Source organism: Camelus ferus, chromosome 23 (assembly GCF_009834535.1).
Source record: "Camelus ferus isolate YT-003-E chromosome 23, BCGSAC_Cfer_1.0, whole genome shotgun sequence".
NCBI classification, from domain to species: domain Eukaryota; kingdom Metazoa; phylum Chordata; class Mammalia; order Artiodactyla; family Camelidae; genus Camelus; species Camelus ferus.
Window position 1 is genome coordinate 19,344,190 of NC_045718.1, and position 21,831 is coordinate 19,366,020.

General features: G+C 44.6%; 2 protein-coding genes across 2 annotated transcripts in view; one reads left to right on the top strand and one right to left on the bottom strand.

Annotated features, from left to right (window-relative positions):
- Positions 1-21,831, bottom strand: part of LAMB3 (laminin subunit beta 3) — a 143,018-nt gene that overhangs the window by 44,528 nt on the left and 76,659 nt on the right.
- G0S2 (G0/G1 switch 2) lies at positions 15,138-16,165 on the top strand. Its single transcript, XM_032466394.1, has 2 exons — positions 15,138-15,302; positions 15,460-16,165. Exon 2 carries the CDS (start codon positions 15,491-15,493, stop codon positions 15,800-15,802), a length of 312 nt encoding a protein of 103 aa, XP_032322285.1. The 5' UTR covers positions 15,138-15,302; positions 15,460-15,490; the 3' UTR covers positions 15,803-16,165.

The window sequence follows — 21,831 nt, forward strand, 5'->3', positions numbered from 1 at the left end:
ACCATCATTCAAAACTGACCCCCTGCTGATCTAAAATACTGATAAGGAGGTTTTAATAACCTGGGGAAATGTTCGTGAGATGGTTTTGGGAGGGGAGAAATAAAACAAATGTGGGGGGAAATGAGGGGAAAAATAAAACAAAAGATAAAAAATAAAACAAATAAAATCTACTTAATTCTAAAGAAAAAATAATACTCAGAAGACAGGGAGCGAATATTCAACATGCTAACATTTCCCATCTCTCTGTGTTTCTCTGGACGCTCTCATCTTCCACAATGAGTGTATTGTACTAGAATAATCAGTAAAAATAAAGTAAGAAGTTTCAGGAGAAAAAGGGTGGTTTTTGTTCACCTACAAGTAATTAATCCTTCCTCTCTTTGCTCCCTCCTTTGCCCTGAAGCCCTTCCGCTAAAACCACAGACTGCCCAGAGTTCTACAAGTTTTCTACGTCACTGTGGATTTTGTAAGATAGGGTTTCCCCTTCTTAAGGAGTATTGCTTCTTGGGGCTGTTAGATGTATGTCAAGAAAGCACGTAGCACAGTTCCTCGATGTGTGAGAAAGGAAGGCACCATGCTGAACACCATCTCTACGCTCCCTCATTTAAGCTTCACAGCAGCCCTTTAAGACAGCTCTTTGAAGGATTTATTATTATACCCTTTTTTGCAGCCTCAGAATGATCAGGTAGCTTATGCAAGGTAACTGAGTGTTACTGACTGAATATGTTCTCCCAAAATTCGTATGTTGAAGCCCTAACCCCCAATGTGACGGTATTAGGAGGTGAGGGCTTTTGGGAGGTAATTGGGTTTATCAGATGAGGTCATGTAGGGCGGAGTCCCTGCAATGAGATTAGAACCTTTATAAGAAGAGGAAGAGACACCAGAGAACACAGCTGGAAGGCAGCCGTCTGCCAGCCAGGATGCCGGCTCGCACCAGGAACCCAGCCTACTTATACCCTGATCCTGGACGTCCAGCCTCCAGAGGTGTGAGAATGAATGTCCTGCTGCCTAGGTCACCCAGTCCATGGGGTTTTGTTAGAGCAGCCCGAAGTGACAAAGACACAGAACTGGTGTTGTTTTTTGGTTGTTTTTTTTTAATTTTTTTTTTTTGAGTTACAGTCATTTTTACAATGTTGTGTCAATTTCCAGTGTAGAGCACAATTTTTCAGTTATACATGAACATACATATATACATTGTCCCAGCCTTTTTCGCTGTGAGCTACCACAGGATCTTGTATACATTTCCCTGTGCTATACAGTATAATTTTGTTTATCTATTCTGCATATGCCTGTCAGTATCGACAAATTTCAAACTCCCAGTCTGTCCCTTCCCCAGGACTAGTGTTTTAGTCAAGTTAGGCTAGGCTATCCTGCAGTAACGAACTAACCACAGAAACCTCAGCAGCTTAACACAACAAGCGTTTGCTGCTTCCACAAAGTACGATGAGGACAGGGGAGAGAGGAGAGGTGCTCTGTTCTACACAGTCACTCAGGGGCTTCTGCCATCTTGTATCTGCACCAACCAGGACACTTGGCGTTAACGGTCACGGCAGCAAGGTTAGAGGAGCAGGGAGGAATTCTCCCCAGTTCCTCCAAGCTTCGCAGTCACGCTGCTTACAACCTACTGGCCAGAACTACTCACAGGGCTCCTACGTGATCTTCCTACGTGCCCAGAAGAGGAAAAAGACTTTGTGAGCACAGAGCATTGTCTGTCACAACTGGTACAGGGTGAAATCAGAATCCAACAGCAGATCTTTAAGCTTCCAAAAATCCATGTACTTTCCATTACAACATTTGTACTCCCAAGACTTGAGAGAATTTGTTTTTCATTAAAAGAAAATTAATGATAGGATAATCTGTAGAATATGACACCTCAAGGAAACTGGTAGGAAAAATGGTCATGGTGAATGCTTTAATTTGCAAAACCTAAAGCATCACAAGATGCCCCCTTCCACCCCAGAAGACCTTAGAAACATAGACAGTGGGATCTCTGCAAGTTGTACTCAGAGGGTAAATACCTGTGAGACATGCAGCCACTCCAGTCCCTAAGAGGAACACCACTGGGCCAAATCACACCAAAGACTCATATTGAACATAAGATACATTAACACCTCTATCTATTCCAAGTCAAATACCATTAAAACAGGTTGCCGACATCTTGAATTTGTGCTATTTTTAAGACATGCGTAAACATACAGATGCACACACACGTGCACACACACACAAGCACTCACGTGCCTTTGCACTTTTTTCTTATCGCATCTCATCTTGCTAGTTTTGGCCTTGAGCTCCACTTGCGAAGTGGGTTTGGTAAGCACTTTGACCTATACACCTTCCATCATCTTCAGATTAAAGTCCAGAGTCCACAGTCAGGTTCTCAGAATCCTGCTGAAAAAAAAACTGCCTTTCTGGCCCTACTTCACACAAATGCTCTGATCCAACCATTCCATTCCCTTGACCACACATAGGCTTGATTTATCTGGCTCTGACTGTGAACATTGCCCTCTCCACCTCTTGTGTACTTGGCTAAATCCTAAATTCAAGACTCAGATCAGACCCCTGGATCAGTGATGACTTCTCTGCTATTTTCTATAAGATTTTCCTAAATTCCAGCAGCAGCAGACCTTCCTGATTCAGTCCAATTAGCAGTCGGTTCTGCTCTGTGTTGTAAATCCCTTCTATCTCAAATTTACACACTTATGGCTATTCAGTGTTTGGTTATCTTGTGATTTGTCCCCAAACCTAGCTTACAAACTCCTTAAGACCAGGGACAACCTTTAGCCACTCTTTTTAATCCCCTAATGAGCGCATCACATTTGCACATCGTTAAGTGCTCAATAAACAGATACTGATTTACCAGTATGGATCCCTGGGGCGAGGAAAAATTGACCAAAAAGCGTTTAAAAGAATGAGACACCAGGAATATCACCCTATAACTCCCTCTCAAGACACCATAGAGAGAAAAATCATCCAGGAAAAAAAAAAACAAAAAAACTTTTTTTCCCTTGAGAATTGGAACCTGAGAAACTTCGTGATGAGCTGACCACTTCCAAGCAGACTTCCAAGGCTGGGCTTTCAATTCCACCCACCACAGCTGACACTTCGGGAGAGGCCAGAAATCAAACAGGCAGCAATTCTGATATTTGGAACTGAAACACCTCCCGGGTGAGGCCATGGATCCAGGTCCTCAAGGCGTTTAAGCCCCAGCTTTGAGAAGCCTGAGAGGTAATGAAAAGGATAAATGTGGGCCCCAGGGGAGAACAGGGCACAAATGGGGGGGGGGGGTCTGCCGGAAGCAAGAGTCCCTACACGTGTGTTAAGGATTCTTGTCACTCCTAGAGAATCAGCAGGCGTGTGTAGCAAAAGGTCTTTCAGTCCCTGCCTGTCCTTGTCCTGCCAGAAGTTTCAGGCTGTCTCAACCCGTGGGCACCAGGGCTGGTACACTAAGAAACCCCTTGCCACAGCCAAGTGGGCCTAGGAGTAATTGTCGCAGTTGATTCACTGGGGGTCAGCGGTGTGCCGGGGGCTCGCGTGGGCATTGAGGGGGCTTCTCTCATCCACACGCCTCTGTGTACTCGATCTGCTGCTTTCCTGGCCTCTCTGTCTGGTCACTGACAGTACCCGTTTTCCCTCCAGGTGTCCCTGGGGCCTGCGCAGGGGTCTGGATCCTCTTAGCTAATCAGTCTGTGTATTGAACCCTCTCCGATCGCAGCTTCGGCCTGGTCCTCGGTCTCAGAGCTGGGCTTTTCTTCAGATTTCCCCTCACTTCACAGCAAACCCTCCTGACCTCTGACCAAGAAACACAAAAACATCCAGAACCATTCATTCACAAAATAAATATTTACTGAGCACCCACCCAATGCCAGGCACGCCGTGACCCAGTTGTGAACAAGTCAGACACGATTCCTGTCCAGAGAGAGACTACTGTCTCACGGGACACAGACACTGAACACATAATTACCAAATAATTTAATAATTGTACAACCAAAGTGACCTCAACCTCTTTACCCATGCAACTCACTCTTTCCTCTACTACCAGAACAACCATAGTTCTGAGAATTCTAGGGAGATGCTACAAATTCATTGCAGTTGCTGCTTGTCCTCAGCCACTCTCACTTCCTTTTCACCGTTTCTCCATGCTGCCCCCGGTCTCTCCAGCCTATTTTGGTCCCAAACACAAACACACGGTCCTTTCCCCATTCTCCTCAGAACACAACACGTAGCTGCTGGGCTTGAGAAATTTTACTGAAAATCTGAAGTTGACACAGGGAAATTACAACCTAAAAATAAATACCAGCTTTCACTGTCTCCCGAATCCATCCAGCATCACAGCATGCTCCTGCTGCCGTCTCCCTCCTCAGCTGTAAACCTTCCCCAGGGCCCTCCCTTCTTGTAACCGATCAGAAGTCCTCTGTTTTTGTGAACTCACTTCTCCCATCTCACCCCATAAAGACACCCATTTACACAGTGGCAACCCAAGCTGGCCTGTCTCCCTGGGGATTAATCTACTCGCTTCCACTTGCCATACATCTGCCTGCATTCATTCATCCTTCCGTTCCAGAAATAATCACTGAGCACTTATTTTGTACCAGGCATTGTGCTAAGTGAAGACAAGAAAAGACAGCAGCAAACAAGACACACAAGACCCTGCCTTCGTGGAAGAGACAAGCAGTAAACCAGTAAACTAGAAACCAGCTCTGACAGTTACAGCTTTCAATGCTTTCATGAAATATTTTTTTTAAAAACCAAGGTGATATGACAGATGGGGGTCTCCAGATGTTGGGAGTGTCACTTTAGAAACGATGGATAAGAGGATTCTCTCCAAGGAGGTGACCCTTGGGATGAGCCTGAGAGATTAAGAGATGGACTTCCCAAGGCAGGCTAAACATGTATCTAAGGTGCCAGCAAAGTGGAGGCAACATTTCTTTTGAAAATTTTTATATCTAATATACTTTAAAAGGCAAGGAAACAGACACTTTGGGCAAAATAAGAATGCTGTACATCTTACCTCCACATACTTTAAAGTTTAATATTGTTTTCATTTTGATTTACATGGGCAGGTTAGAGCATTCAATCTTTTCAGGGATTAGAACCTCTAAAGTCTTCCTCAAGCCCCAGAAGACACCAGAAAGGGATGTTCCAGGCAGAGGAAGAGCAAGTGCAAAAGTCCTGTGGCAGGAAAGAGCTTGGCCTCTTCTAGAGGTAGGAAGAAGGGATGGGAGCAGTGTGATGGATGTGGGGGCTGAAACTGGTGGGAGAGGCAGGTGGACCAGGGCCTTGTGTCATAGATGGAATAGCTCTTCACATAGTTACATAAGAGAATTCCCTGATTTTTTTTTTTTTCTTTTTCTTTTTCTTTTCTTTTCTTTTCTTTTTTTTTTTTTTTTTTTTTTATTTCTGATGCCTAAGCTTTACCCCAAGAGAATTAACTGGCCTGGGGTGGGGTTGTGAAAACTGGGATTTTTTAAAGTTCCTCGGGTGATTCCAGCTTGCAGGCAGGATTAAGGACCACTGACACAGGGCCTTGTAACCAGTCAGAGAGACAGAAAAATGAATGGTGAAGATATGGACCCTGGGATCAGACAGTGTGGTTTTGAATCCCATTTCCACCACTGACTAGCTGTGCGATCCAAGGCACATTACTCAAGCGTCCTGTCCCTCAGGTTCCCCACCTCGTAGGCTTGTTTGTAGGATTAACAAGTTAACACACACAAAGGCCTTAGAAACCACATATTAAGGATGCAGTGACTTTTAGCTTTGACCACTCTATGTGAGCAATAATGGCAGCTTGGCCCAGGCTGGAGGCAGTGGAGGTGGAGGGAAGTGGACAGAGTCAAATTGTATATTTGGAAGGAGAACAAACAGGACTTGCTGAAAAACTGGCTGACAGAGATGAGGAAAGAAAGGGAGAAAAAGATGGTTTCCATGTTTGGGGCTTTAGCAATCAGATGGAAAGTGATAACATTTTACCAAAATGTGGAAGACTAGAAGAGGAACAAATTTTGAAGAAAGAAAATCGAGAATTTCATTTTTTATGTATTAAGTTAAAGATACTCTATTAGATATCCAAGAAGAGGTATCTGTTAGACAGCTTACTACATAATCCTGGAGCTCAAGAGAGAGAAACCAATTTCAGAGTCATTAGCACATAAAGCTAATGGTAGCCACTAGCCACTTATAAGGTGATTTAATTTAACTTTAATTAAAATTAAATTAAAAATTCAGTTCATCAGACACTTCAGCACATTTCAAGGGCTCAACAGACACAAGCAGCTAGTGGCCATCAAATTTAACAGCACAGATGTAGAACACGTCCATCACTGCAGAAAGCTCTATAGGAAAGCACTGAGTCCCAGTCCATGGAACTGTAGGAGATCATTTACAAGTGGTTCACAATTGTGGCTACACATTAGAATCACCCCAGGAATTCAGAGTCAATTCATCTTGGGGAACTCTCAGGCCACGGTAGTCTTTAAAAGCTCCCGGGATGATTCTAAAGTTGGAGCCAAGGCTGAGAACCACTGACCTAAAGAAACAATGTAGGTGGAGAAGCAGGATCGTGGTGGGGCCCTGGGGTACCCCAACATTAAGGGCAATGATCTTTCATCCCAGCTGAACACTGGAATCACCGTTAGAGCTTTAAATATTACTGATGTTTGGGTCCTGCTTGGAGAAATTTCCGATTTAATTGGTCTCGAGTACAGCCTGGACTGCAGAAATTTTAAAAGCTCCCCAGCGATTTTAATGTTCATTCAAGGCGGAGGACCACTGACTGACAGAGGAGGAAGATGTAACAAAGGTGATCTTGGAAGAAGAAAGTAAAACAGTGCAATGAAAAACAGGAGAGGGCAGCGTCCCTGAAGCAAACAGAACAAAAGTGTTTCTAGAAGGAAGAAATGGTTCTATCTGTTGAATGCTAAAATTCAGTTCATTTAACAAGCATCCCATTAGATTTTGGTGGACTGATGGGATAGAAGCCAGAATGAGAGTGGGTAAAAGAGTGAATGGCTGATGAAGAAATGGATACAGTGATTGTAGACAACTTTTAATAAACAGTTTCAGTTACAAAGAATCCTGACAGCAGCGGGATAGTGACCTGGGGCCATGGACTAGGCTTTTTAAGATTCAGATAGCAGAGTATGACTGTATACTGATGGGATACTATAATAAAGAAGGAGAAAGTGATTATTCAGGAAAGAGGAAGGATCTGGCAGGAAGCTGACTTTGTAGCCAAAATCCCTACCCTCCTTTCTCCTTGCTTATAGATCCCCAGGGTTTTTCGAGTCCTCTGGGCTGTTGTCCTTTCCCCAGTTCAAAGATTAGCCTTAGCCCATGGTTCCCAAACTTTAGCATGCATCAGAATGACCTAGAGGACTTTTTAAAAAACACAGACAGCTAATCCCACATCCAGAACTTCTGATTCTGCCGCTCTAGGGTAGGGGTCCAGAATCTGCTTTTCTCACAAGTTCTCACTGTGATCTTACTGTTGCTGGTCCCAGAAAGAACCTTTGAGAACAACCAGTCCAAGGTCATGGTGGTAACCCTCTCCTTCAGGAGGAGTCTTAGGGATGGGCGTTTAATGCGGTTCTGGCCACTGAAAGGAAGCCTCTAGGAAGATTCCAGGAAAGGTATCTTTGCTGATAAAAGAAAAAGAACAGTCTCTCTCCTTGCACTGGATGCTGTCATAGTGAATGCAACGCCTAGAACCGTGACAGCTAACTTGGAACCATAATGTGAGTCGGGCTGTGGCAAGTCTCCATGCTGAAGATGTCAGACTAGAAAGATGAAAAGCACTTAGTTTTTTTTTTAAATATATATAAAGTTACATTACTGAATTAATCCTGGAATCTCTGTCTTGTGAAACAATATACTTCTCTTATTGTTAAACCAGTTTGAATTAGATTTTTACAGGCAGCCCAAAGTGACCTAAGTTATTTGTAGACTTCCAAGACCTTAAATAGACGAATCAGATGAGATGGCAGGGCAGTTCTGCACAGAAGGAAGCAGGGATGCTGCCCTCCGAGTAAGGTGACAGAAGGTAGAGCGTGTTGGTACTGATGCAGATCGCTCCGGTGGTTGAAAATGAAGGGTCCTTGTCTGGGTCCTTCTATTTTACCAGAGCATCTTTGACTGCATGTCCCATAAATAGAGAATGGAACTCACTCTCTTCCTCACCAAATGTGTTCCTCCTCCTTTCTTCTCCAAACCTGGAGGTCACTTCCAACTCCTTTCCCTCCCACAGTACTGAGACGTCCAGTTTTGCCTACAACTTATCATTCAAGCCTGTCTCCCTCACAGATACAGAGAACAAACTAGTGGTTCTCCAGTGGGGAGAGGAAAGGGAGGAGGGGCAATGTAGGGGTGGGGGGGCAAGAGGTACAAACTATTGGGTATAAAATAAGCTACAAGGATCTATTGCACAACATGGGGAATATAGCCAGTGTCTTATAATAACTATAAATGGAGTATAACCTTTAAAACTTGTTAATCACTATACCGTACATCTGCAACTTACGTTGTACAGCAACTATACTTCAATAAAATTCTTTTAAAATTATAGTAGCTATTTACTAGGGCTTATTGGTTTTCTTGGAATAAAATCATATTATCAGCAACAACAACCATGATAAAAACCTGTCTCCCTCTATCCCCACCGTCTCTGTCTCGGCCCAGTCCCTCACCACCTCCTGCCTGAATTTTTCTGACAATGTCCCGCTCACTGCCTCTAGCTCGTTCCCCTCTTATGCATTCTTCTCTGGGTCATACACCGTGATCTACTTAAAAATGGAGACCTTGTCTAACGGTTCTGCTGCTAAAATCCATCAGTTTTTCCCACTGCCTGTAGGATAACCAGTTCAATACAAGACAAACTGATGGCTCTGATGAAACCCCTCAAGGAAATATGCAATCGTGCTAGCTCTGAGAACACAGTTCCCGCCCTCACTGAGTTCACAGTCCAGCCAGGGAGACAGACAATAGAGTTGTGAAAGGGAACATGAGGAGGCATGTGAAGCAAACAGAACTGGCCTCATCTAAGCAGTAGGGAAGCCCTCCCTGAGGAAGTGAGTACAGTGACACTTGAAGGATGAGTAAGAGTTCACCAGGTCAAGGGAAAAAATGAAGAAAGCGTGCCAAGGGGAGAGAACCTGAGGAAGGATCTGAAGCTGGGGAAGAACAGTGTGTCTGGCACCTAGAGAGCAAGGGTTGAGGAAGATTATAGATGTAGTGAAACTGGAAAAATAGGCAAGGACCAGATCACGGGTGAACGTATAAGCCATGCAAAGCATCTGGGACATTATCCAAAGGACAATGTGGGGATCCAGTGAAGGGTTTTAAAGAGAAGAGTGACACACTCAGCTTTGCTTGTTTTTTTAAGATTACAATGGATTTGAGTGGGTTGGATTGATGGTCAAGACCCGGAGCAGAGAGACCAGCTATGAGACCACAGTAATAGTTCAGGTGAGATGACAAGTGCTTAGACGAGGAGGGCAGCAGAGGGGATAGAAAGCAAATAAAATCAAGAGATATTTAAGAGGTAGAATGACAAGTCTTGGTGATTGTTTGTGCATGAGAGGTGTCAGAGACAGAGGAGCAAAGGATGGCCCCCAGACTCAGGACCTGAGCTACTTAGGTAGACAGGGAAGCCTAGATTAAGAAAGACGGTGGTGAAAATTTATAGGGTAGAAATACTGGATTTGGCTTTAGACAAGGGAAGTTCGACACCTGTAAGACATAAGAACAGGCAGGGAGACACCCGGGTCTAGAGCTGAGATTTGCTTGCTGTCTACACAGCCTCAGGAATAAACTCAGTTACCTAAAGAGAGCATGCACAATAAGAAAAGAGGCTCCAGTCTAAGTCCTGAGAAACACTGCATTCAGACGTTAGGTCAAAAGCAAAAGCGTGAAAAAGAGCTAACGGACAACCAGGACCTACTGTACAGCACAAGGGGCTGTATTCAGTTTCTTGTAACAACACAGAATGGAAAAGAATCCAAAAGGAAAATATATATGTATGTATACGTATAGCTGAATCATTTTGTTGTACTCCTGAAACTAACACTGTAAATCACCTACACTTCAATAAAAAATAAAAAAAAAAATTTAAGTAAATAGATAAAGGGTTCTCATCACAAGAAAACTACGTGCCGTGATGGATGTTAACTAAACTTATTGTGGTGATCATTTTCACAATAGGTACATATGTCCAATTATTATGCTGTACCCCTAAAACTAACAGTGTTATGTGACAATTGCATCTCAATAATATATATATCAATAAAAAAAAAAGAACTAAGGAGTGTCCGGAATAGGACGGGACAAAAACTAGGAGAATATGATATCATGGAAGCCAAGAAGACTGTCCCCAAACCCATCCTCAAGTCCAGCTAGCACTTGAGCTTGAAGGAAGCTTCTTGTGCTGATCAAACTTGCACAGCACTGTGCCTGTGGTATGTGGGCTGCAGGGTGCCGCTGCTCCCAGCCCATCCTGCCTGCTCCAGCAGCTGGTGGCTCTGCTCAGCCAGAAGCCAAGAGGGACAAGAGCAAATCGTCTATGAATGATCTGTTCCTCGGTATTGATTTGTCAAAGCCCTGGGGTCCCAGGAGCAGTGGAGGGCTGCCCGAGAGTGAGCCAACTGCTGCAATGTCAGACACTAAGTTGGGAGTAGAAGTGAAAGGTGAGGGAGCCAGAGTGGAGGGAACCCAGCCAAGATGCCAGGTCTTGGGCAATTTCAAGCCTAAGGCTCTGAACCAAGGACAAGTCACTATGCCTAAAATAACCTCCCAGGAGAGTTTTAACTGATCATTTTGTAATCATTATCCCAGTTCTGACTTTCAGGTCAATGTAACCAGCACTGATTGGGCCCCTATTATATGTTAGCAGCATGGAAGGTACAAAAATCTGGTCTTCTGCAGAGATGGGGCAAGCCCACAAGAACAAACGAGAGCTGTATAAACCAACACACGGTGCAGTGCCAGCCTGCAAGGTACAAGCCAGAGGCAGCTGAAATTCACAGAAAGGAGACAGCAGTGTGTGCTGGCACAGGCGGTGGTGGCTTCTTGGAGCACGTGACCTGAAGGAAGGAAGACAGAGTAGAAAGAGAACAGCACTTCAGGGAGGAAGAAGAGGGTGAGCAAAGGTGAGGCGGCAGCAGTGAGAATGAACTGTTCCTTGGGCTCTGAGAAACCCTCTGTGGAACAAAGCCTCCTTGTTGGAGAAGAATGGGGTTTGAAGTTAGGTGAGATGGGAAGGTCACATGATAGAGGTCCTGGATCCAAGAATACTGATCAAGTCAATTTAACATGCAGAATCCAAAAGTGTATCACGTGGGCAATGAGAAATGATCTGGGTTTTAAAAGGGCAATTAAGAATAAATATTTAATTTAAGGAAGTTTTTTTAAGCCTGTTTTCTTTCTTTCCTCCTTTCTTTCCTCCTTTCTTTCTTTCTTTCTTTTTTTTTTTGATGGAGGTACTGGGGATTGAACCCAGCACCTTGTGCATGCTAAGCACATACATGCTCTACCGCTGAGCCATACCCACCTCCTAATTTTAGAAAGATTTATTTGGTGGTAGTGTTTGAGGTGAATTAGAGAGGAGAGGACAAAAGGTCAAAAAAAAAAAAAAAAGGTCCAAAATACAAACATACCCTGAATGTTTCTCTGAGTATCCACTAAATATTTGACTGCATGCAAACTTAGCAAACATAGCTCCTCCTCTACCAGTCCAGTGGGGAAGATATTCATCAATCCCATAGTTACTTATTAAGGACCTGCCTGCTATGTGCCAAGGATTATAGTGGGCTTTGCAGACACAGTAAAGAATAAAACAAAGTTCTGGTCTTCATAAAGGTTATCTTCTAATGGCTGTGGAAGACAACACAAAAGCAAACCAATAATTACATCAGTATAAAGCCAGGTACTAAGCACTACAAAGGAAAATACAGCAGGGCATCCAGCAGGGAATGGTGGGATAAAGTGGTCAGGGAAGACCTCTCCAAGAAAATGCCTGTATTTCTAACTCAGGGAACAGGCAAAATGGAGATGCCACTGCTAGAAATAAGCATACTGAGAAGGTGATTCAGTTTGTAAGGGTACAGGAAAAGTGGAGGTCTTGTTTTACAAGTAGCAAGCTTGTGATAAAAGCAGGATATCCACCCAGAAATGTCTAGATTCTAGAAGTCTAATGTACAAGGCTAGAGGAAGATAAAGGTTAGACGTGTAGATTTAAAAACCACCCACTGATATTTGAGAGATAAGAGCTTTCCCTCCAAAACTAATTTACACGAAATGAAAGTAACTCAAGGACTGAAAAAAAAAAATTGGAGTGTAAGGTACACGAATAGTTTTATTACGTCTCCCAGGATGTTCTCCTTCCTCCAGCCCCCTGGAATCTCCTGGAGGAGTGGGCAGTGATGTTGGTAAACAGCAAGAAGCTGTTGACAAAATAATAATAGTAATAATTGAGGCTCATACACAATCAGCCATCCAAAGAACCGCTGCTGTCCTCTGTTCCTTCCAACCCTCAGGCACAGTTGTTGGGACAGTGCCATCCCTCTTCTGTCCTTATTCCTTGGACCACATGTTGCCCCCTTGTGATGGCTTCTTCTGCTGATAGCTCTGAACGTTTTAATGTTTGGGAGAAAGGAATTTGGAAAGCAAAATCAACGAGCTTTAAATTGACCTCTCTTGCCTTCCTAGAAATGGCAAGAATTAAATGTTAGGATAGACTCAAGGATTCTAGTTCCCGGAACCGTCCCAGTTTCAGCACTGTTAGTCCTGCATCCTGGAGAAATCCCTCAGGAACCCCTAGGCAAGCAAGGATGGCGGGTCACCCTTCTGCCAGGTTGACCTGCGCGATGCAACACAAGCCTTTATATCTCTAATGAGATATCAGTGCAGTCAAAACGCATGCTTCGTTTCCCAAGCCTTAGCCACACTCCTAACCTAGAAACTGGGTTCTCCTTCCCACCCAGACAGAGGAGCTGTGTCAGGAACTCCCAGGCATGAGGCAACCCTAGATTCCTCAGCCTTCTATTCCCACCATCTCCCACTCAGCCTCAGCTACCACCTAAACCAGGAACACCAAATCCACCAGTGACCCCAGTCCATGCCACTTGCCACCGCCCTCTCTGCCTAGCCTGGCCAGCAACCTGGTGGGGCCTGGGGACCAAAGTTAGATTCTCAGAGAAAGAGGGAAACCCCTCTGAGGTGATGAACCCAACCAGAGCATATCGCAAGAAAGGGGAACCCCACATAGATTACAGTCTGCTGACCTTGGAAGACGTGCGGTTTGCGTCTCTGAGTTACAGAATACCGGAAATGCTTACTGAAGAGTCAATTTCAGAGTTTTGGGTTGTCTCTGAGTTACAGAAATACTGAAACTACGTACTGAAGAGTCAGTTTCGGAGTTTTGGGTCCAAGGCTCCAAAGGGCTGACTCACCTTCAGAGCAGAAACCACGTGAAAGCCCTTATATTAAGACGCACCACCTAGGCCCCTCCAGAGCCACAGAGGTTGAAGCTCACACAGATCTCGGGAAAGCTCAGAGATCATGTCTGCCAGCTACTAGAGACTTCTTCAAAATTAGAAGGAAGATTCAAAGAAAATGCTGAGACTGATAGTCATCTCTCCTGTTACAGAATTTTCCGGCCTGACAAGGTTAAAATAATAAGCTGGAAACACAAGCCTCCAGGAATAATCTCAACTTGGCCCCTTGTCACCTTGACTGCTTGTGTACAGACTAAAATGCAGAGTTTTAAATAAGTTCCTTAGGTAACTTTGCCCAGTCTGCACACACAAACGCTACAGCTTAACTACGAATAGCCAAGGTGAAGGGTTGGTGGTGGTGTTGCCTTTTGAAACTGAATTGTCTGGGAAATTGCCTCAGACCCCAAAGAAAGGTTAATGTTAAAATTTCTAACGACCCAAATATATGATCCCTGAAACATCCCTTTCCCAGTCCCTCCCCACAGCGCTCGGCCTGGCCTGACTGACGTTGACAGGCTGTTGCAAGATTGCATCACTGACCTTTGCAATTTTCTGGCCAGTCCGATTTCCCCCTCCTCTCCCTGCCCCGTCCCTTTCTCTGCTAGAGGTGCTTGGCCTGGTGTCTCTCCTTTCCCCTACTTGCTAACTAACTCTGGTATACGGATAACCAAAGCTCAACTAGAACACACCCCCAGACAGGCGATGATGTTTAAACCCAATTAAAATTAATCCTACTCTCCTCATGCTTTCAAAAGTACTCTCTACTCTAGCTTCTTGCCCAAACTGTCAACTCTCACCCTTCTGCCCCTAAACCGTTTCAATGATAAGCTGATCTGGTACAGCGGTGTTGGCCCCCAGATGCAGGGAAGTGGCAAATAATTACTCAGGAGAGCATGACATATTTGCAGTCCAGACCAGCAGACAACTTTTACCAATAGCCTCCTTCCACATTCACCTCCCCCCAGCCCCTAATTTCACTTCCTAGTGGGAGAGTTTGGATTTGATGGCAGTTCCCTGATACACAAGATTACAAACACCTGCAGGAACAGAGGCTGACCACACACCACACACACCCACGTGGGCACACACCCACATCTATGCATAAAGATCACCCTCAATGGATTGTTATCTATCCAGTGACCATAGCATTGCAAGCACTTATGAATAAAATCCAATCAGACCAAAAAGAAATAGTCTAAGCACCAACTGTGTTATACAAAGCCTGGAGACCTCTTCTGTTCATTGTTCGGATCCCTCCCCCTTGCCTTCTATTTCCAATCCCTATGTGTGTGGAAAGATGACAATCTTTCTAAATAAAAACTAATTTTTCAGTTAGGTGGAATCCCAGGTGTCTTCAGTAGGGGTCCTTCTCAGGCTGCCCCGAACGAGGGAAGCTGTGACCCACCCACACCATGAAGAAAGAGGTTGGAAATGAACGCGGATACCTCCCTGGGCTCCGGGCCCTCACCCTTGTGCAACCAGACCCTCCCTCCCCCGCACCCCCAGCTCACATGGCCCAGGAGTGCACAGCTCTTGGCCACCTCCCGGAAGGTCCCTGCCCCGCTCCACCCCTCACCCCCTTCCTCTTCTCCCTCCCCTTCTTCCTCTTCTTCCCCCTCCTCTCTCTGGCTCTGGTTGCACGGGCCCCAGCCCCGGGAGCCCAGGAGGCGGGGCTCGGAGCAAAAATATAAGCAGCCCCGGGACGCTGTCCCGGTACCAGTTGCGGAAGTCTCCCTCCGGAAGAGCCGCGGCTGCAGAGGAGGAGGAGGAGAACGCAGAGGCGCGGGATCCCCGCACACGCCGATCGCGCGGCGCCCCTAGGTGAGCCTAGCGGAGAAGAGCGCGGTGGGGCGCGGGGTCCCGGGCGGGCTCCCCTCTCTGCGGCCTCCCCCGGGCGGGCTGAGTGAGGGGTGCTCTGGAAGCTGGAACCATCCTCCGTAGCTAAAGGTCCCCCTCTCCTGCTCCGCTCCTCCTGCAGGTCACTCCCAGCCCGAGAGCCCGGAGCCGAGATGGAAACGATCCAGGAGCTGATTCCTCTGGCCAAGGAGCTGATGGCCCAGAAGCCCGGCCGGAAGCTGGTGAGGCTGTACATGCTGGGCGGCGTGCTGGCCCTAGTCGGCGCGGTGCTCGGGCTGATGGAGACCCTATGCAGCCCCTTCACCGCCGCCGACCGCCTGCGGGACCGGGAGGCGGCCGTGGCCGAGCTGCGGGCCGCCCAGGCGCGGAAGGCCCTGCGGGAGCGGGCCCCGCTGGAGAAAGACAAGCCGCCGGAGGCCGTCCAAGGCTGCCGGGCCCTCTCCAACCGGCTGCACGCCTCCTAAGAACCCTGGGGGGGTGCGGCGGAGGGAAGGGGAGAGAGACAACGGAGAAGAGGGAGCCAGGGCGCGAGGGTCGGGCTCCCGTGGGAGCCTTGTGCTGTTGGGACTTGCTCCTGAGAAGCCACTGACTTCTAAGACTGAACTACCACACGGATCCACCAAAAGGAGTTTAGGACTGAATTTTGCTGCTGTGCAGCACTGAAGAGGGATGACATGTCCAAAACTAGGTACCTGTCAGCTATCTGAGTGCATCTACCATTTTACACTGCGTTGAAAGGAGAAGACATCCTTTTTATGTTTTTATTGTTATTATTATTGTTATTATTATTATTATTATTACAGTGACTACCATTTTGCATTTTGAAATAAAAAAACGTTTTGTACTCTGTCTTAGCATCTGATTCATGGGGGGCATGGTTTCCTAGGGTGGGCAGCAGGGAGAGCAGGTCTGCTGGTGAAGGGGGTCTTACGCGGCACAGCGGAGAGAGCAGTTTGCTGAAGGTCAGGCAACACTTGCTTGAATGCTTCCGATTCCAAGATTGATGTTCCATGCTTATAAGTCTGTTGAGAATTTGTTTTTGCTTTGTGCTCGGAGTGAAAAAAGAGACACTTATAAATTCCCCCAGACTTAGCATTTTAAGATAAGAAGCTAAATCAAGGAGGGGAGGGTATAGCTCAGTGGTAGAGTGCATGCTTAGCATGCACGATGTCCTGGGGTCAATCTCTAGCACCAACATTTTTTTAAATGAAAAAAAATTTTTTTTAAAAAAACAAGATAAATCAATTTCTGAGCTAGAGTAAGTGAATGAGAGATACTGACTAATTCCAGATCAGAAAACCTATTTGCCATCTCACACCTGTGCCCCAGAGGCTCTGTGGCTGATACCTCTTTCTTCCTAACTGCATTTTAGCATGTGAGAAGGAGGCGGAAGGAGAGGAAGGGACGGAGGGACAGAAGAAACTAGCTAGTTTGTAGGAAAAGAGGGAAGGCAATCTCCCAAGAACATTTAATTGGATGTCCAGTTCTACCCAGCCTTCCTCCTCACAAACTCAAAATACAGTGAAGCCTTCGGTTAGAAGGGGGAAAAAACTGGTTATCACAGACCTGAGTCCTCTTCTTCCAGGGAAGGTGGCGCTCTAGGGCTCAACATAGGAAATTTTAAGCAATGGCTCTTAAAGAGGTAGCCTGGGACAGAAGCCTAATGCCACTCTCCTTGTGATTTTAATACATCTCCTGCCCTAACCAGGTCCAGACATTTCACTCTCGCCATCACTGCCTGTGCATTTTTGCAGACATAGCAAGGCTCGTGCCATTGCCTCTGATCAGACTCTCAACCACCACCACCCTCTTCCCACACATACACCCTTCCATTTTATTTCTGCCAACTCAAAGTCCTGTGCAGCATTTCTGGCCCTGATCGGGTGCCATCTCTGCTTGAAATCTCTCCTCATCACTCCAAACAAAAAAGCAGTCAGAATCCAGTGACACACAAGGCAAAAGAGACATACTTAAAGGAAGAGCAGAATAGCCATGGAACCACTGTTTCCCCAGTTTCCAAAATGGGAAACTTGGCCCTGTATTAAGGTGACATAGCCTCACCTTAAGTGTCCAAAAAACTCAGGAATTTACCCAATCTTATTCTCTCAGTTGGCCTTCCCAAGTGCCTTGCCTATTATGTTTCCTGTTCGTCCACCCACACAGCCACCACCTGGTCCAGCTCTCAGCGTCTCAAACCACCTTCTGCACTCTCTAGCGGGAGAGAATTTGCCCCAAAACATCCACTGCCAGACTGGGGATGGAGCCCTTCCTTTCCTACCATGCATCCTGTTGCTCCTCCCCCAAAAAACCATCAGAGCCTCAACTTCTGTACCAGGTTTTCTGGTGTCTCTGTGACCTGCCTGCATCTCAGCTCTTCTACCTGACTTGTCAGGCTGAACCCCAGGACCCTCCTAGTCCCTTTTGGTCTTTTTCACCTTTGTTCACATTACCCTTCCCACCTGAATGCCCTCCAACCCACGATCTCCACACCTTCTGAAACCATATACCTCAAATTCTCCAGGAGAGGTATGATTTCAAATATCCTGCCTCTTGTCAAACTATATATCAAATCATGGACTCCGATTTTTGTTTGAGAAGGTAATGCCTATATTATTTGGTTTGCCTGTATATAAAAATATTTTTTTACATGTCTGCCTAAATATGTAGGAAACGCCTATGTATTTTTAGTTTCAAAGGCTATGCTTCATGCCTATTCATGTTCAGATTACCCAACCCCATCAAATCCGAGCTATTGAAATCTTTTCTGTCCTCACTGATTCTTCTCATTTCTCTGAATTCTTACAGGTCAGTCAGTCTGGTTCTCATACCAGATCATGCAGTAATGGACCATTTTTTCCCAGTTGTTATACGGAGCTGGTCTTCTCTCATAGCATAATCTTCTTGATGTCTTCCTCTTTAGTGCTGAAAGAAATGATCAAGTCTTAGGCAAACAGTAGGTTCTTCATATATACTTGATGTCTCAATTAATCTATGTATAAAGTGAGAGTAGTGGTTCTCAACGGGAAGGGAAGCAGTTTCGTCCCCCAGGAGACATTTGAAAATGTCCAGAGACATTTCTGCTTGTCTGGTAGTGAAGGAGGGGTACTCTTGCTAGCAACTATCTAGTGGGTGGAAGCCAAGAATGCCATTAAACATTGTATAACACACGAGACAGCCACTCACAATAAAGAATTCTCTGGTCCAAGAATTTCAATGGGACTGAGATTGAGAAATCCTGGGTGAAAGGATAGGAAAGGAAAATGGTTTGTTTAATAGTTTCAGAATTAAGGTTGTGAGGTTGCCTCGCAAGATTATGTCTGGTTGTGATCAAACTAAGTCCCTCTCCCACACAGGGACAAAAATGGTCCTTGGCCTTTTCCTGTTTGGCAATTTTTATCAGCAACCTAGGAGAAGTGATAAAGATACACTTATCAGTTCTATTTGGTGATACGGAGCTAAGATAGTAGCGTCAGGGTTCAAAATGACTTAATAGGCTAGAACCATGCACTGATGCTAGCCAATTGAAACTGAATAGGGAAGAAGATACAGCACAGAATTCAGATCCAAAAACCTGTTGCATGACTATAGAATTATGAAGACTTATTCTAGCAGCAGATCATGTGAAAAAGACCTAGATATTTTCACTAATTACAAGCTCAGTAGAATCCAACAAGGATTTGTGACAGGGCTGCTAAATTAAACTAACACCTTATTAGCAGAAGTAGAATTCCAGGAAAACGGAAAAAGAGGTGGTTTTGTTTTACTTTGCAGTCTGGCAGGTGGGAAACCGAAGAAGTTAAGTCAGAATGTCTGGATTTGCTTTGGCTGGACTCCACTGTTTGCTAGCTCTAAGACCTTGGACAAGTTACTTATAAACTCTCTGCCTCAAGTTACTTCAATTCTTTCCTCATTTATAAAACGGTACCTTCTGAGTGAGATAATTTTGCAGACTAAATGAAATAATGCATATAAAGTGCTTACAGCCTTACCTGGCGTATAGTAAGCCTCCAGCCAATGATAGTTGTCATTGTTATATTTCTAGAGAGATCTTGACACACAAAAACCTGCTTAGATCAGAGTAACTTGGGCAGATAAAATTCAGAAACCCTGTCACATACAGAAAAATTGAATGAATCTAGAGAAGATAAGATACAGTAGTGTCACATAACAATTGCCTCCAAATATTTGAAGGGCTGTCATATTGGTCCAACAAAGTCCAATAAAATGCACTTGTGGTACGTGGCTTGAAAATGCAGAACTAGAATTAACACGTAGGCGTGCAAGGAAATGTGTCATTAAGAGATCAGAGTAATTCAAAACATAATGAGCTGTGATGTATAGTAAGCTTCCTGTTACTAAAAGGGACCAAGCAAAGGTCAGAGATCATCTACCGGGGATGGTATGAACTGGAGAGGAGATTTCTGAACTTAGAGGGAGGTTAGTTAGATGAGCTTTGAGGTCCCACCCACTTACATGATGCTAGCATTCTGTTTAATACAACTACCAAATAGGGAATGTATTTCCCATTCCAGCCTGCTTCTTCTCTATGTTTTCAGTGCCTCTTTATTCTTTTTCTTAGCATAGTAAACATTTTCCTTCTTGCTGGATGACTACTAAAAGTAACGGATTTCATTTTGAAAATAAACTATTTCCTGATTAAGTTTACCTCTCTTAGAAAACACTTTACCCTTGTGGTCCTTTAACCTAGGGGTTCCCACAGTTAGTCATAGTGAAGCCCTCATTAGTCACTTTGCCCTTTGACAAAACACCACAAAAGTCTGCTCTATTAACATTAATAAATATATGTACATAAATTTGTGCTATATCAGATGCCGACCTGTCCTATGTTCTATGAAAACAACTAGTAGGTGTCAACTGTGAGAATATTAAGATGTTTCCACATTCTTAGGAAAAGTTTGATTGTTCTATAATCATGGTATCCAGAACCAGTCGTAAACCCACCAGTTCAATCAATGACAGCTCACCTCCGGTAACATAATTTTACACCCCAACCAGTCGATAACAGTCCCTCACTTCTGAGAGCCATCGAACCAGGAACTGACTCACCCCATAAATATATTTCAGAGTGCCAACCAAGCAACAAATAAATATGCTTCTACAGATGATGTCAGCCCACTTATGTCCAGGAAAGTACACCAAACTCGGAACTTCACATTTCCCCAAAAAGCAAAAGGTATACTTACTGGGTTCCTTGTGTCTAAACTCTGTTTGCCCTTCAGATCTACTGCCAGGTAATCAGTCTCAACACTAATCTGAATGTGAGTAGTTTCACTGAGTTTTCACTGCTTCTGTCATTTATAACCAAGTAGGTCTTTGTATAAAATCATTAGGCCTCAGTCTTTGTGTAAAGTAATAGAAATTTTAGTTTATAGATGTACACTCTGGTAAATAATTACACCTAGGCCTCTGGGTAAGTCATTAGACATTTTGACTGGGTGGTATACCACGGAGTAATTAGACATAGGTCTCATATAAGTTCATCAGACTCTTTTTTTTTTTTTTGGAGGTATACCATTTGATAACTATATTTGCCATTAAACTGCTATTCCCTTGCTGTTCACTTCTCCTTTGCTTTTGTTTATCAATGTTATGAAGTCTTACGTGTTTTGTTGTTGTTGTTGTTGTTCTGGAATGCCTTATTTCTGATATACAAATAAGGAAGTGTTCCATATGAACCGGCCCAATAAGTCACCAATCCAATCCGGTCCTAAGGGACAACAGTTCGAGGTCCATTACACAGGTGACCTACTCAGGAAAAGGCAAATAATCAACCCTGGCTCTGGGACCCCTACAAAACCTTCATGAGAGCCCTCCTTGTCTTACTCATTGTGAAAAGAAGTCAATTTTAGTCTACATCCTGGGGTCAAAAATTTTCAGGTCATCGATTGCAAGGCCTTCCCTAACCTTGGCTTAGAAGGGGAATCCAAGACAACCATTCCCGGGCACACATCCTTACTAAGTGAACCCTCTCGGCTTTCTTGGGTTCTTCTACATCAGATTGGCACATTCCTCTCCGACGAGTGCCTGCTTCCTGTATACAGGTGCCCTGTAATCCTAACTCTTGCACTTACTTTGATAAAGGGCAAAAACCCTGAGTTTAGAATAACAATGGCCACCATGAGGGAACTTTTTACATGTCAAAATCAATAAATTAATACATTTAAGAGGAACCCCAGAAATCTAAAGAGTTAGCAGTTTGCTTCTTTGATTAGGCTTAGGCCTTAAAAAACAAAATTCTAAGTCCAGCATGGTCTTGCTCAAAGACACTTATAACCTTCTGGAACCCACCCTCATTTCATTTTTCTCTTCCACTTATTTTTACCTGATCTTCTATATGAGCTGCCTTTTTTTTTTTCCAGAGTTTTCTTTGGGAAAAAAAAGCAATTACATTGTAAAATCGCTAAACCAGAAGGCAGCCCTAACGAAGTTAAATTGAAACCCTGGTCTGGAGCCATATTAAGAGTTATAATTA